We start from the raw sequence: 15,599 nt of genomic DNA, 5'->3' as shown, positions 1-15,599 counted from the left end.
CCTACGTGCAGACCTTGCTTCTTTAACTGCATGAATGAATGTGTAAGAAGAGCCTAGAAAGACCCTGAACAGACTTCAGCAGTGGCGATCTATGCTGGGATTGCGAGTCCCTTTTTAATTTGTGAAAGATGGAGTATATTAACACAGGTAAATCGCTTAGAAAGGTTCTTGGCACCATTTTTAATTGTCAAAGAAACGTAATTACAATCCACAAGGAAAAGGAAAACAGGTCAACACAACACTCAGTGTACCAGCATCACGTAACGGGAAATGAAAATAGGGACAGCGTAGTGACTGGCCGACTCCCTGTGCTTGTCTCTCCTAGCAATGGAGTCTGTGCACACCCTTGTGGGTTGTGCTGGTAAACGGATAGGCAAGTCGTGTTTTAGGGCTTATACTGGCTGCCCCACACTGGGGAGCAAGCCCGCAACCCGGGCATGTGCCCTGACGGGGCATCGAACTGTGACCTCCTGGCTTATAGCTCCACACTCAACCACGGAGCCACGCCGGCCGGGCTTAGCCTTCTCTCTGCATCAGGTCCCCCTGGCACCATTATGTGTCCCTGTTGGGCCCTCCTGCCACCTGGAGTCTGTGTGGGGAGCCCTGACCTTCGCAGAACAGATCCCAGGGAGGTCCGCACTCCCACCACCGTCTCCCGGCCTGCCGGAAACCGGTCCATCCTTGCTGCTTGACACAGTCGCTGCAGGTGAGAAACATCTGCACAGCCTATGTTTCAAGGGACCTGGCGTATATGGCATACTGTTCTTAGTATGTTTGCTCCCCTTCTTAGCGCTATGTGTTTTAACCAAGGTCACCTCTCTGAGAAAGGTTGTTTCCCTAGGTGGGGATTTTTCCCTGGAGTTAGGGATTAACAGGACTAAGGAAGGGAATAAAACCCCTTAAACAGATGTAACAGGAGAATAAAGACAGAACCTGGATAGAGAACCTGGCTCTGCTGATCAACTGAATGCTGCCTCCGTGTCATTTCTTCTTCACCAACTCCATCCACACCTTTGGGAACCCCGGGACCTGCTGGGGCTGGACCCCACACCGGCCCTCGGTACCCTCCCCCTGACCGAGGTCCCCACTCCTCCCGGAGTCCCGGCTTCCTGCTCACACACTGTCTTAGCTTCCTGTGCTCACCCCGTGCTCTGGGAACCGGTCGGTTTGCCTGATGCAAGGGGACTGTGTCATGGGGGTAGCCAAGGTCCCTCAGCACTGCAAGGCGACACACACTTTCCCGTGAGCGAGTTATAAACTAACTTTGCCTATGGCAACGTCAGAGCCTGGCGTTCAGCCAGGCACACATGTTGATACATGGATTTGTAAATGGCAGCTAATGATCAATGTAACAGCAAAGTGCAATAAGCAGGGGCAGGGGCGGGGGCAGGGCGCCGCGTGCACTGTCAGGCTCAGGCCAGCGCCAGGCGGGCATGTCTACAGAGGAGAAAACGTTTCCCTGGTCCATCGTTTCTTAACCAAAAAGGGTCCTGAAAATGTACCCACCTGCCTCCGCCCCGGATGGATGAAGAGTCACAAGGCCGGCTACCGCCTCCGCTCCAGGGTTCACACATCGCAGAACAACACGGAACTGAGAGCGGCTCGACCGCCCCACGCTCAGCAGGACCCTCACCTCGTTCTGAAAGACACCGAGGCCACACAGTGTAGACGGGATGCTGGCCAAACAGCGGCTTCATCCACGCTTCACACCGGCTCCTGGTGTGCACACACGAACATGCCATGTACACAGAGACACATGAGCATGCCGTGTACACAGAGACACACGAACATGCCATGTACACAGACACACGAACATGCTGTGCACACATACACCACTCATACCCACTCAATAAGCACAGATACACACACTCACACATGTGTACACACATCCACACGTAGGTCACACACATTCACACAGAGTGCGCATACATGCGTGTGCACGTACACATGTGACACCCACTCAGCAAGCGCCTGCACCCGAGGAAGGTGGAGATGCACAGCCTGGCGAGGAACTGAAGTCACTCACGAGGAAGGAGCCATGAGAGGCACACCCTCGGGTCCTCTCTGGCCTCTGTAAGCTGCAGGCAGAGTGCGTGGAGGGACTGGTTAGGAAGCCACAGAGGCCGCGCAGCCACACGGCTGGGAGAAATGAAGGACAGTGTGCTGAGAGACCCCCCTCCAGGGCCCACTCACATGTACAACATCGCAAATGGGTGCAGAAACCGAGGGCGGCTCAGGAAAGCTAGACCCAACACACGGGAGGTGAAGTCTGGACGTAACTAAACTGCGCTTAGTGAGTCACAGGAAACACTCTCAGGCCCCATCCAAGGAGAACACGGGCCTTCAGGTGAAGTGGGCGGGGCGTCCCAACACCCACAAGCCCTGGTGCTCACACACGGAAGAGCCCCTGAGCCCTCGAGGGGAAGGAAAGACCAGGCTATTTTAAGTCTGAACCACAGACTGCATGATCCAATTCAGTTGTGGCCCAAGGAAGGCGCGTGATACTCGGCAGCTGTGAAAAAGCTGTGGGACATGTACACATGGGACACCACGCAGCTGGGAAAAGGCAGGGTCTCGTACCCATGAGACGGCATGGAGGGACCTGGAGAGCATGATGCTGAGTGAGATAAGCCAGTCAGAGAAAGGCAAGTACCACATGATCGCACTCATATGTGAATGAACAAAAGAGACATATAGAACAGAGTGTGGAACCTCAGAGGGAAGGGGGGTGGGGCGGAAAGGGATTAGCCAATGAATTTACATGAATGTGCATAGCCCAGTGACAGACGATCTCGCGGAGAAGGCCCGGGGAGGGGACGAGAGTGGGGTCGAGGGGGTCAACGGAGGAAAAATGGGGACATCTGTAATACTTTCGACAATAAAGATAAATAACAATGATACTACTAATAATAAAGCCTGGCTGGTGTGGCTCAGTGGTTGAGCATGAACCTATGAACCAGGAGGTCACAGTTTGATTCCCGGTCAGGGCACAGGCCCAGGTTGCAGGCTTGATCTCCAGTGTGGAGCGTGCAGGAGGCAGCCGATCAGTGATTCTCATCATTGGTGTTTCTCTCTCTCTCTCCCTTCCTCTCTGAAATCAATAAAAACATATTTTAAAAAAGAAAAAAAAAAGGAACTTGGACATTTCCAAATCAGTGGTTCCTTTGATTTTTTAATCATCTTTGAAGGGGCAGTGGTGGAGCGAGAAATCTGTGACAGAAACGTCCGGTGGAATCCCTGTTCTGGGGCCGGAGCTGCGTGACCCACAGAGACACTCGCCTCACCCTCTCAACCTGACGCTTCACCTTTAATGCAGGTTGCTGGTTGGAAAATAATGATGCGAACAGGGACTCGGGGCAGAGGAAGGTCAGTGTGAGTGGAGCACCACCCCCGTCCTCGGATGAAGACACTCCCGAGAGTTCACCCCTAGAAAGCCATTCCTTGGTGTGAGCCAGCTGCTCCTGCAACACGTCACACCTGCGGCTCAGGCACTCCCATCCTGTTATGACTCAGGGGAATGCCCCCTTTCTCCTGAATCACAAAGTGATCGGAAGTAAAGAAACAGGAGGAGCCAACAGTGAGGCATCCTAGGTCCTGGGACCATCTGGGAAAGGCCGCTGGCCGGGGACCCTGGCCGGGCAGAGCCGTGTCAGTGCCCGTGGCTGACGGTCACGCTTGTCTAAGGGCTGAATGAGGGACCGGCTGGTGCTGGGTCCGCCAGGGACACGGGCTGGTTGCCACGGTCACCAGTTTGCCTCTTTCATTCTGAGTTTCTCCCCGAGACACACGGCCCGAGGAGACCCCCCTCCAAGAGAAATGCTGGGAACAAACACTCAGCAGCTGCACGGAAAGCTTCACTGTAAACGTTACGCTCCACAGGTGAAGTGTGAACTCCTCCGTTCCAACACAGAGCGGGGGAGGGCCCAGGGGAGGAGACGGGAGGGGAGGAGGAGTGTGGGGAAGGAAAATGAAGTCGCGCGGATGGAAACGCCTCACGTACCTTAGCTTCTATTTGATAGTAATTCGGAGTTTTAAAAAGTGAAAATTAAATAAGAAATTAGCAACATAAGCTTTATTGGAATCATTTAAGTCAACTTGTGTTTATCTCCCACAACTGCCTTAAAGAAAAAATGTCTCCTGTTAAGCACAGCCTAATCTTGTTTGGGAAATTCCCTATAAAACGTCTCCAGAGAGAAGCACCGTTTTTCTTTAATCCCCTCCTCTTCTGATTTGGTGACCAAAGTAAACTGACAAGAAACTGGAACCGACACATGTTTACCAGCTGAAGCCCAGCCCCGCCCCGAGCCCAGGACACTCGTTCTCATTTTCGAGGAAAACGATCCTGGAGTCGGCGTTGGGGAGAGCTCACCTCTGGGCGAGGTCGGGCCACGCACCTGGAGGGGGGTCATCTGGGCGTATCCTCTCCAGCTGAACCCGGGGAACTCCAGGGGGTCAAACCCGAAGCGCAGGTCCCTCCCGCTGGGGGTGGTGCCGTCTTCGAGCTCGTACTTCATGTGATGCAAGTCCGGGAAGTAGTGGTTGTCCTCAGGTCTTTCACCCACAAAAAGCAGACACGGATGAGCAGGCTGGGCTCACGGACCATCTGACTTCCCATTGATCCCGACAGCTGCGGCCCAGCACCCCCACCACCCGACAGGGCGCGTTGCATAGGACAGACGGGGCGCCGAGCTTTCTCTCCCAATGCCTGCCTTCACCCATGTGAACACCCACACCCACACCCTCCCAGCAGTCAGGTGAGGGCTCACTGAGTACAGCACATGGTGGTAGCATCTTCAAAACCTCCTCAAAGGGCACCCACAGCCCAGCGAAGTCAAATCAGGTTACTTACTCTAAATCCATTCACTCACTCATTCATTCACTCACAAACTCGTAGTCATTCTCCACACAAATATTAACATCGCTGTGTCGGGAACCGTTACTAAGACCTCAGATGCTGAGCTTACAATTACACATATACACTCATGTACGATCACTAAAATGACCTTTCTATGCCTCGTTTTCTCTTAAGCTTCACGCCTATGAATGACTCCTTTCCAGAGTCCACTAACGGCATCACAGAAAAGGATCAGAATTATCCCGACAGGAAGTACCACGACTCCAGTTCTTCAAACGCACACGGCGACCCCGTCACAAGCTGGCAGCATGAACGGGTGTGAAGGCCCTTCGAGAGACTCACCGCTGGCACGCCTTCCCCACGACGTGGTCCCGGCACACACACACCCCAGCGGGCCCGCTGCACACGGGGGTGACGGCCCCACCCACGTCACACCGACACCCTGAAAGTCAGGACACAGCGGGGTCACCCTCAGAGCATCTCCTCGCGGATGCCTCCCTGCTTCTAGGAGGGAAGCCGTACGCCAGGGCCTTCGGCTCTGCCCGGCCTCTCGAGCGTGTGGCAGGTGTTTGAAATATGTATGAACCCCCAAACTGAGATGGTAGGACCCCCACTGCCCACTAGGGGGCGGTAGCTCAGTGCTACCATAAGCAGCTCTGCTAACGGAGAGGCTGTGGCAGAGGCTAGAGGAGGGTTAGGGACAACCCCTCTCACAGCTTTATTGTTTGAAACAATAAAACCCTCAGAGTCGCCTGGAGGGACCTGAGAGCATCCTGCCGATCAGAGAACGACAAGTGTCACATGACCTCACTCGTGTGGACGCTAACAGAGCGACCAGTGAACAGAGACCCAGAGACATGGAAGCACAGAGCAGACCGTGGGTGTCAGAGGGACGGCGGCGTCGGGGAGATTAACCGGGACTCTGCACATATGCCCGGCCCAGGGACACCGACAGCAGAGTGGCGAAGGGGGGTGGGGGGGTGTAATGGAGGAAAGAGGGGACATCTGTGATACTTTCCACAATAAAGATGCATTTTAAATAAATAAAACAATATCGTCTCTAAAAGATCCAGTGTGGGCGTTTTTGATCATGCAAAATATATCTTTAAAACGACTAAGCCTCGATGTTATTTACAGTGACTCCCTCATCCCAATTATGTTTTATTTTATTTTTAAATTATATTTGTATTGATTTCAGAGAGGAAGGGAGAGAGACAGAGAGAGATAGAAACATCCATGATGAGAGAGAATCATGGATCGGCTGCCTCCTGCACGCCCCACATTGGGGATCGAGCCCACAACCCGGGCCTGTGCCCTGACTGGGAATCAACCCAGGACCCTCAGTCCACAGGCCGACGCTCTGTCCACGGAGCCACACCGGCCAGGGCCCAATCGTGTGTGTTATCATTAACCCCGAGTGTGCTGGCACAGAGGAGCTGAAGCGACCCCACGTGCAGTTATCACTAGTCTCAACAGAAAGGTTGGCCCAAGTCCCTAGACAGGAGTTTTGAGCCCGAACCCCCGGAGAGTCTGCAGGAGGAGGAGGAACTCGGAGGAAAGGCTGCCCTGATATCTGCCCATCAGCACCCGCACTTCACTCAGGGCCATGGGCGTCTTTACCTTGACACCCGAAGTAACTGCCCTTCTCCAGAGCGAAATAGCCATCGTCGCACGTGTCGCAGGAATCACCCCCGACGTGGGGCTTGCAGTGACAGTCCCCGTCGCGCTGCAGAACAAGGAGCGGACGACAACATGAGGTGAGGGGACAGAATTCATTGTGCTCAAGGCTTCAGCCCATGAGGCCTCGTGTGTCATACGAAGTCGTGCGTCAGGATCTAAAAATGTCCAAAATGGTCCGGCCGGAGAGGCATCGACCTATGAACCAGGAGGTCACAGTTTGATTCCCGGTCAGGGCACAGGTCTGGGTTGTGGGCTCGATCCCCAGTGTGGGGTGGGCAGGAAGCAGCCGATCAGTGATTCTCTCTCATCAATGATGTTTCCATCTCTCTCTCCCTCTCTCTTCCTCTCTGATATCAATAAAACTATATTTTAAAAAATAAAAACGTCCAAAAAGATGACTGCACGCAGTACAATTGCAGAGGTGCTAACATGACACCCTCCCACAGAAACCCCACAAATTGCTGCTGGCGTCCCATGTAAACCAGCTCACGTTACCTGCCCACACTCTCCAATTCCGCTCACCGTCCCCGCCGCGTGGCACCGGCATTCTGTGGAGACAAGACAGCGTCCTTGGGCCAAGGGGACCCAGGGGCAGCCCCAGCACCGGGACCGCGCCACACCGGCCCCTGCACGGGGTCACCTCCCAGCATGCTTCACAGGAGTCAGCTTGCACGGCCGAACCCTGGGGCTGGCCTGCTCGCCGGAATCTGAGGAACAGCCAGATCCACACCCCCACCTCCGAGGAGAAACGGCCGGTCTGTGACAGCTCCAAGAAAGTGCAGCGTCAGGGGATTTTTAAATGAGTGTCCAGGTCAGTGCTGACATGGCCCTGTTGTCAGCATCTATTAAAGAATAGTCACTCCACTCAGCCACCTTCTGCTTCGTGGTTTTGAGTTCTGCCCTGGCTTTAATCTAAGCATGAAATGGAATCCCATGCTGTTGCAAATGGTTAAGACTTCATTCTTCTCATTCCATGGTATATTTGCACCACAGCTTTTTACCACTTGTCTGGTGATGGGCATTTGGATTGCTTCCATATCTTGGCTATTGTAAATCACACTGCAATGGACATACAGAAGACCCCACACAGTCACCACAATCATGATAAAGGAGAACAAAGCTGAAGGCATCCAGCTACCTGATATCAAACTACATTTCAAGGCCAGAGAATTGGCATAAAAGCAGACATAGAAATCAATGAACAGAATAAAGAGCCCAAAAATAAACCCACACCTCTATGGTCAATTAATATTTGATAAAGGAGGCAAGAACAGACAATGGGGTAAAGACAGTCTATTCAATTAATGGTGCTGGGGAAATTGGACAGATGGATACATGCAAAAAAATACAATGAAACTAGACCAACTTATACTATATACAAGAATAAGTTCAAAATGAACAAAAGACTTAAATGTAAGACTCGAAATCATAAAACCCTAGAAGAAAACATAGGCAGTAAAATCTCAGATATTTCTCTTAGCAACATTTTTTTCTGATATATCTCCTCAGTTGAGGGAAACAAAAGGAAAAAATAAATAAATGGGACTTCATCAAACTAAAAAGTTTTTGCACAGCAAAGACAACCATCGGCAATATGAAAAGACAACCTACTGAATGGGAGGAGATATTTGCCAATGGTACATCTGATAAGGGGTTAATATCCAAAATGTATACAAGTTCACTTCTAACTGAGACACAGGAGACCTGGGGGGAGCGGCACTAGAATTCTGAGCATCTGAAGGATTTCCCAGAAGAGGGCGATATTGTACCAAGGGACCTTTTTAACCGTCCAATTACAAAGTTCCAGAATTTGTAAGTACATTTTTTTGTTAACCAAGACTCAGGTCCCTAAATGTCACAGCCCCTGGTCCCTCGTGTGTCCTACAGTGTTTCTAGAATTATCTTGTTTTGATGCCTAGTCAATGCAGGACCACAAGCCCAATACAACCGCTCCAGGAAGCAGGGACTTGCATTCTCAGTGTTACTCTTGTACAGATTTAGGATGGAGGGCTGGGTGAGGCGCTCTGAGCCGTGCTTGTCTAACAGTTTAATTAAATCCATAGCATTTTGTTTTCTTACAAGCTGTTCCTTAGATATATTTTTTTGCCTTTTTTGTCTCCTCTTGTTGTTTCAGCTTCTTCCTAAATGGCATTCCCTATCTATCATTGATCTATCATTGATCTATCATCTATCTATCTACCTATCATCAATCTATCATCTATCATCTACCATCGATCTATCATTTATTTATCTCTCCATCTCCATCTCCATCTCCTTTTCTCTCCAGGCTCCCTCGCCTTCCTCTGGAAGGTCAACAGTCTTCCCGCCCTGTGGTTCTCCTTGTTGGCCACACTGCCTACACTGCCCGGCCCCACTGCCCGCTGCCTCAGCACTTCCCACAACCCCCTTCCCCCGGACCCTGTGGAGGTGAGCGGCCAGCCCCAGACAGCCTGGCACACAGGCCCTTCAGGCCTTCTCTGAGGCAAGCCACGCCTGCCCACGGCGGCTACAATTTCCATCCACAAAAACCCTGGTGTCCGAGGGTTCTGGTGAGAGAGGCTCTGGGTCCAGTTGGAGCCGTGGCCCTGTCTTCGATGGCTCAGAATGTGAGGCTCCAAGCGCCATCAGGAGCCGAGGGCCTGAGAACACCACCTTCTCTCTTGTTAAAAGTATGTTTTTATTGAGTTCAGAGAGGAAGGGAGAGGGATAGGAACATCAGTGAGAGAGAACCATGGATCGGCTGCCTCCTGCACACCCCACACTGGGGATCAAGCCCACAACCCGGGCCTGTGCCCTGACCAGGAATTGAACCATGACCTCCTGGTTCATAGGTCGATGCTCAGCCCCTGAGCCACGCGGGGGGTGAGAACCACGTCCTCCCTGGGAAGTCTGACTCGGCCTTTCACAAACACCTCTTTTCCACAGAGAGGGGGTCCCTGAAGCCTCGGTCGGAGCCACCTGTCCTGGAGGCTGCGGCACCTGGAGCACCGAGATTCCACAGGCATCTTACGGCCACGGAGCACACAGACTCTCCCTCACGTCCATCGAGGATGAGCACTAACCCATGACTTTTCCTCCGTCTCACTCTTTACAAACCACAGAAGCTCTGGTCCAGTCCCCGCCCCTGCCCCTCACACCTGTGCTGAGGTGTGATGACACGGTCCCCCGAGGCTGGAGTGGGCAGAACCCCAGCGAAGGCCCCGCTCAGCTGCCCACAGGGGACCTGCTGGACACTCTGGGGGATCCAAGAGAGGCTCGGATGCCTGGGAGGGGGAGAGACTGGGCCTCGCTCAGGGCCATCTTCACCATCCAGGGAGTTTACATGCGAATCAAGAAACACACATTTAGCCTGGACAGTGTGGCTCAGTGGCTAGAGCACTGGTCTGCCGACTGAAGGGTCCCAGGTTCGATTCCGGTCAAGGGCATGCACCTGGGTTGCAAGCTTGGTTGGGGTGCGTGCTGGAGGCAACCAATTGATGTTTCTCTGTGTCTCTCCCCCCTCTCTTCCATTCTCTCTAAAAAGCAATGGAAAAATATCCTCAGGTGAGGATTAACAAAAATAAAAAAAATAAACACAAATTTATAACACATGAGATTTTTTTAAATTTTAGGATTAAACCCATTTTTGAGTCCTTAGAGAATGCAAGTCTGAAACTGCACAGGCATTTTCAATGGACCTGAATCGGGGAGGAAGTAGGCAGATGTGGGTCTCACACAGCTGTGAGCCATGAGGGTCTGCAGGCTGCTCTGTGAGTGGCAGCACAGGGCCCCCCACGGTTCTGGCGCCCCCTTACCTGAGCAGTGGGGGAAGTCAGGGGCGCCCGAGAGACACCGGTCACAGCGCCGTCCTGCGATCCCCGGGCGGCACGCGCACTGGCCCGTCGCTGGGCTGCAGGGCGTCGGGTAGGAGCCGAGGGCTGAGCACTGGCAGTCTGTGGGAGAGACGCCAGTCAGACCCCGGCAGGGGCAGGACCTGGGTAACCCACGGGGTGGGGCCCGGGAGACCCAGTGCCAGTCCAGCTCCGCCTCCTGTTAGACTGGAACCTGCAATGTGACCAAATGCCCAGAGCCTCCGCTTCCCTTCTGTGCGGGGGCAAGACCAGTGTCCGCGGGACACGACTGTTGCCAGCATGTGATCAGATCACACGTGAAGAGCTGGGGGAGGCCGGTCTGATGTGAGCACTCAGCAAAGCTCCTGGGTTTTGCTTTTGTTGTTAATTTCACATCCGGAAAGATGGGCTGGTCGTGACCAGGGCTTGGGAAATGCAGATTGCCCTCCACTGTGTGGGTGGGCCTCATCCAATCAGGGGAAGGCGTTAGGAGAAAAGATTGAGGTCCCAAAGGAAGAAGGAATTTTTCCTCCAAATCGCCTTGGGACTCAAGTGGCAAAATTACCGCTTTCCTGTCTCACTGGCCGCAGGTCTGCCCTGCGGATTTTGGACTTACCAGCCCCCACGATCATGTGAGCTAATTCCTTAAAATAACTCTCTCTGTATGCACACACACACACACACACTCATACACACATGCACATGCATACACACATATACATACACATACACACACTCACACATACACACATATACACACACACACAAATACTTACACACATATACACTCACACACATACACACACATGCGCACACTCATACACACACACACACATCCTGCTGGTTCTGTTGTTTGGGTTTTTAAAAATATATATTTTTATTGATCTCAGAGAGGAAGGGAGAAGGAGAGAGAGAGAAACATCAATGGGAGAGAATCATGGATCACTGCCTCCTGCATGAGCCCCACACCGGGGATGGAGCCCACAGCCCGGGCCTGTGCCCTGACCGGAATGGAACTGCGACCTCCTGGTTCATAGGTTGAGGCTCAGCCACTGAGCCCTGCTGGCCGGGCTGGTTGTTTTTCTTGAGAAGCTGACGAAGACGGCTCTGTCTGCTGTTTCTGCCCTGAACAGAGCAAGAGGAACCTGGCTCAGGGCAGGCAGCTCTGGCCCGAATACAGGCAACACCCACGCTGGCCCCAGGGCCTCAGGGGCCGGCCAGGGAGCTGGGGAGGTGCAGCTACACTCCAGAGAGGGAAACAAAGACACCGGCTTCCCGCCAGCCAGCCAGCCGCAGCTTAAACTGTGAGCTGCTCAACCTGGCACCTCCCCATCGTCTCAATCCAGTGGCCACTGAAGACCGCCAAGCCCCCGCCACCCAGCGCGGGCCGCCCTGTTCTCACTCCTGGAAGCACCATGAGGCTGCACAGCTAGTTAATGCGCTTTGTTCCGGTCCAGGTCCTGGATGCGTCTGCAGTGTTTTACTTCTCATCTGCTCACTGTCTCTGCTTTAGGGCATGTTTACTCCCAAAGAGGATTTAAAACGATCAAACGTCTAAGGTGACAGCTTGTCTGCTGGCCCCAGTGTCTCCCAGCACCAGGCAGGGCCTGGACCCAGGACAGGCCAAGGGGAACCTTGTAAACCTTGCATTTAACCACGACGTCCTCCCACCACCAGCCGATGACCTTCTCTTGCTGACCTGCCGCGCTGCAGAGCCAGGGTGCTGTGACACCACCCCCTCTCCCTCTGAGAGGAAGCACGTGACCAGGTGAACATCCTGGCTGTCCCAGGGATGCCCTATGGCCTGGTTCTGGGGTGTGTCTTTCTGTTGGAAAAGCAGGGGGCGCCTCCCTCAGCAAAGCCACAGTCCATCCATGATACTCGCCCACCCACCTCTTGGGCTCCGGGTGGATTCAATCTACAGAGAACCCCGAGAGGCTCCTTCAACCCACCTCAGGCCCCCCCAGCAGAGCTGCCTTACAAAGGGGCCAGTTCATGGCGTCACTGCACAGATTTGGCTCAGACTCCCCCCTACCCCTGCCCAGGCCTCGGGGTCCTGTTCACCCCCCAGGGGTCCCAGCCAGACCCTTCCCTCCGCCCCATCGCCATCGGCTGAAGCATCTGGCCTCTTCTCTACGCGAGTGCGCCCGACTTGTGGAACTGTGGTGACAGCACCAGGCATAGGCCTGGACCCAGGACAGGCCGAGGGGAACCTTGTAAACCTTGCATTTAACGACAACGTCCTCTCACCACCAGCCAATGCGCCTTCTCTTGCTGCAAAGTATTTATAGGAGTTTTCTGAGAAAAGACCTGTCCCCACACCCAAAGGCCACAGCCACCTCCAAGGGGTCCGTTCTGGGCCCAGGGTCAGGTCGACGTGGCTGAGGTTTGGGGGCAGCTGCACTTGGCCCACAATTCCACCCTCCGAGCCTCTGTTCTAGCGAATTGTACCAGCAATAGGATGAGGAGGACGAGAAAAACAAAGAAAAAGGATGCCCGGCTGGCGTGGCTCAGTGGGTGAGCATCAACCTATGAACCAAGAGGTCCTGGGTTCGATTCCCAGTCAGGGCACATGCCCAGGTTGTGGGCTCGATCCCCAGTGTAGGGTGTGCAGGAGGCAGCTGACCCATGATTCTCTCTCATCACTGATGTTTCTGTCTCTTTCTACTTCTTCCTTTTTCTCTGAAATCAATTTAAATATATATATATATATACACATATATATATATATACGTATTTTTTAAGGAGAGGAAGGCAGGATGAGGAGTGGGAAGGAGGTAAAGATGGGGGGACATGGGAGGAGGAAAAGGCAGCGTCACCCCCGAATGACCAGTTAGCCAAGAAAGCCCGGTTGTGTTCTGTGCTGGCCGATAAGGAGCTGGACCAGACAGCCACGCAATTACGATTATGAACACACACAGACAGCCTCCAACACGGCCTCAGGCTAACTCACACCTATAAGCAAGTGGGGAGTCGCGAGGGAGTGGAAATTAAAGTGAGAAAGATACGCATTGCACTACGCGAAGTCTGGAATAAATTACATTAGAACAAACCACGAGTGCAGGACTGCAGTTGGCAGAACAACTTAGGGTTTCAACTCCTTTCCTGGAAGGACTCTACCATCTTAAAGCAGCAGAGAGCAACGCCCTGGGCACACGTCCCGGCTGGAGCACACTGAACCACCCGATGTGGTGTTTCGGGGTCCCGTGGGTTTGGTTGTGAAATTCAATAGACCCAGCAGGCGACTCCACCTCAGAAAGACAATAAATTGGAAGATGGGTCGGACCTTGACGCTCGGCCCGTTCAGTTCTCAGTGCGTCTGAGCTCCAGCCACTGGCTTCAGAGCCGCCCTCCTGAGAGGAAACTGTGAAAGGTCACAAAGCCCCCATGGGGGTGGCTCCGTGGCTGGAGCTCCGGCCTCAGCACCAAAGGGTCTCGGGTTCGATTCCCGTCAGGGCACCTACCTAAGTTGCGGGTTTGATTCCCTGTCGGGTGCGAATGGGAAACGGCCAATTGATGTTTCTCTCTCACGTCATGCTTCTCTCTCCCTCCCCCTTCCTCTCCCAGGTTAGGTTCTGGACACACACTGTGGGCGGGAGGAGGTGGTGGGTGGTGGATGCTGCCCACTTTCCAGGACGCCCTGTCTCCTCCCTCCACCTGGCAGCTCCTCAACTCCGCTCAGAGGCCACCTTCTTGGCAGCTGCCCGCACGCAGGCGGCGCCTCCAGGCGCGGAGGAGGAGGGAGGGCGGCACAGAGAGCAGCGGCATGGCCAGGGCGAGGGCAGCCCTCACATGATGTCTGGAAGTCAGGAATGTACTGATGCAGAGATCATACTGTGATTTCATTAAAGATCTGCTCTTAGCCCTGACCAGTTTGGCTCAGTGGATAGAGCGTCGGCCTGTGGACTGAAGGGTCCCAGGTTTGATTCTGGTCAAGGGCGTGTACCTTGGTTGCAGGTGCATCCCCAGCAGGAGGTGAGCAGGAGGCAGCTGATCGATGCTTCTCTCTCATCGATGTTTCTAACTCTCTATCCCTCTCCCTTCCTCTCTGTAAAAAATCAATAAAATGTATATTTTTAAAAAATCTGCTCTTGGAAAATACAGATAAACTCAATATTTTTAAAAGCCACAGTCATTTTCATTGGTCATTTGTTCATGTAAATATCATTATAAATTCATAGTCATGAGTTATTATTCCAAGAACAATGATCACATCTATTTTTAAATTATTTTTTAAATATTTTTTAATGGATTTCAGAGAGAAAGGGAGAGAGAGAAACATCAATGATGAGAGAGAATCACTGATTGGCTGCCTCTTGCACACCCCACACTGGGGATCGAGCCTATAACCCGGGCATGTGCCCTGACAGGGAATGGAACCCTGACCTCCTGGTTCATAGGTCAACACTCACCACTGAGCCACACCAGTCTGGCAAATTACTTACTTTAATCTCAAAAGGCTGCCACTGACTTTTCCCTTTTCTCACTGTGCTTCTGGGCAACAGTCTCTCCCTTTCACATGAGGACGATGCTGACACGGCTGACGTGTGAGTATGAAGTTCTTGTGTAATAAACGCAGGCCACACGGCTCTGCCAAACAGCCTCTGCCTTCCCTTCGAGGAGATGAATTATGGGGGACTGACACTCCTGGGCCGTGGCCACTCACCTTGGCAGATGGGGAACGAGTAGAAACCCTGGCGGCAGGCAGCACATCGGGGGCCCTCGACCCCTGGGCGGCACAGGCACCTCCCGTGGGCATCACAGATTTCGGGGAGCACTCCTTCGAAGTCACAGTCACAGCCTGGGGAGGAGAAGAGGCTTTGGGGGTCTCCTTCCTCCTTCCCTCTGCCAGTCCCTCCCTCCCTCAGGTTTCTGTCGGGAAAACAGATGATGAGTTATCCACGGCTAACCGACATCCTTAACCCCAGAGAACACATCTTCAAGGTAAAGAAAATAAATATTCAGGCAAACTCAGAGGTGCACTAAGAAGCATCCAGGGGTGGGGGGGAGCATCCGTTTGCAAAACACCTTTTAGACTCTTGTCATGTCTAATCCTGTGAGGACACTCCTCCCCTCCCCCCACCCCAAATCTGAGCTTTACACAGCAAAACTTCAATCTAATAGGTTCCCATCAGATAAGAACCTTGAGGGGGCTGCGCACGGGCCTTGTCCATGCCTGGTACACAGTAGGCGCCAGTCAGAGTGCGATGAATGGAGAACACGCTAAGTATATA

At 53.1% G+C, this 15,599-nt stretch overlaps 1 protein-coding gene across 1 annotated transcript in view; it reads right to left on the bottom strand.

The window, feature by feature from the left end:
* LOC102774233 (laminin subunit alpha-3-like) overlaps nucleotides 1–15,599 on the bottom strand; it is a 65,375-nt gene that overhangs the window by 1,336 nt on the left and 48,440 nt on the right. Inside the window, exons 14-20 of the mRNA XM_015570548.1 lie at nucleotides 15,032–15,166; nucleotides 10,330–10,467; nucleotides 7,031–7,083; nucleotides 6,476–6,581; nucleotides 5,198–5,297; nucleotides 4,395–4,551; nucleotides 1,507–1,639 (exon numbers count right to left, since the gene is read on the bottom strand). Coding sequence (XP_015426034.1) covers nucleotides 1,507–1,639; nucleotides 4,395–4,551; nucleotides 5,198–5,297; nucleotides 6,476–6,581; nucleotides 7,031–7,083; nucleotides 10,330–10,467; nucleotides 15,032–15,166 — 822 coding nt within the window. The remainder of the gene's footprint in view (nucleotides 1–1,506; nucleotides 1,640–4,394; nucleotides 4,552–5,197; nucleotides 5,298–6,475; nucleotides 6,582–7,030; nucleotides 7,084–10,329; nucleotides 10,468–15,031; nucleotides 15,167–15,599) is intronic.

This window comes from Myotis davidii, unplaced genomic scaffold, assembly GCF_000327345.1.
Source record: "Myotis davidii unplaced genomic scaffold, ASM32734v1 scaffold1467, whole genome shotgun sequence".
Taxonomy (NCBI): domain Eukaryota; kingdom Metazoa; phylum Chordata; class Mammalia; order Chiroptera; family Vespertilionidae; genus Myotis; species Myotis davidii.
Note: the sequence above shows the minus strand (reverse complement) of the source record. Positions and strands in the feature narration are given on the sequence as shown.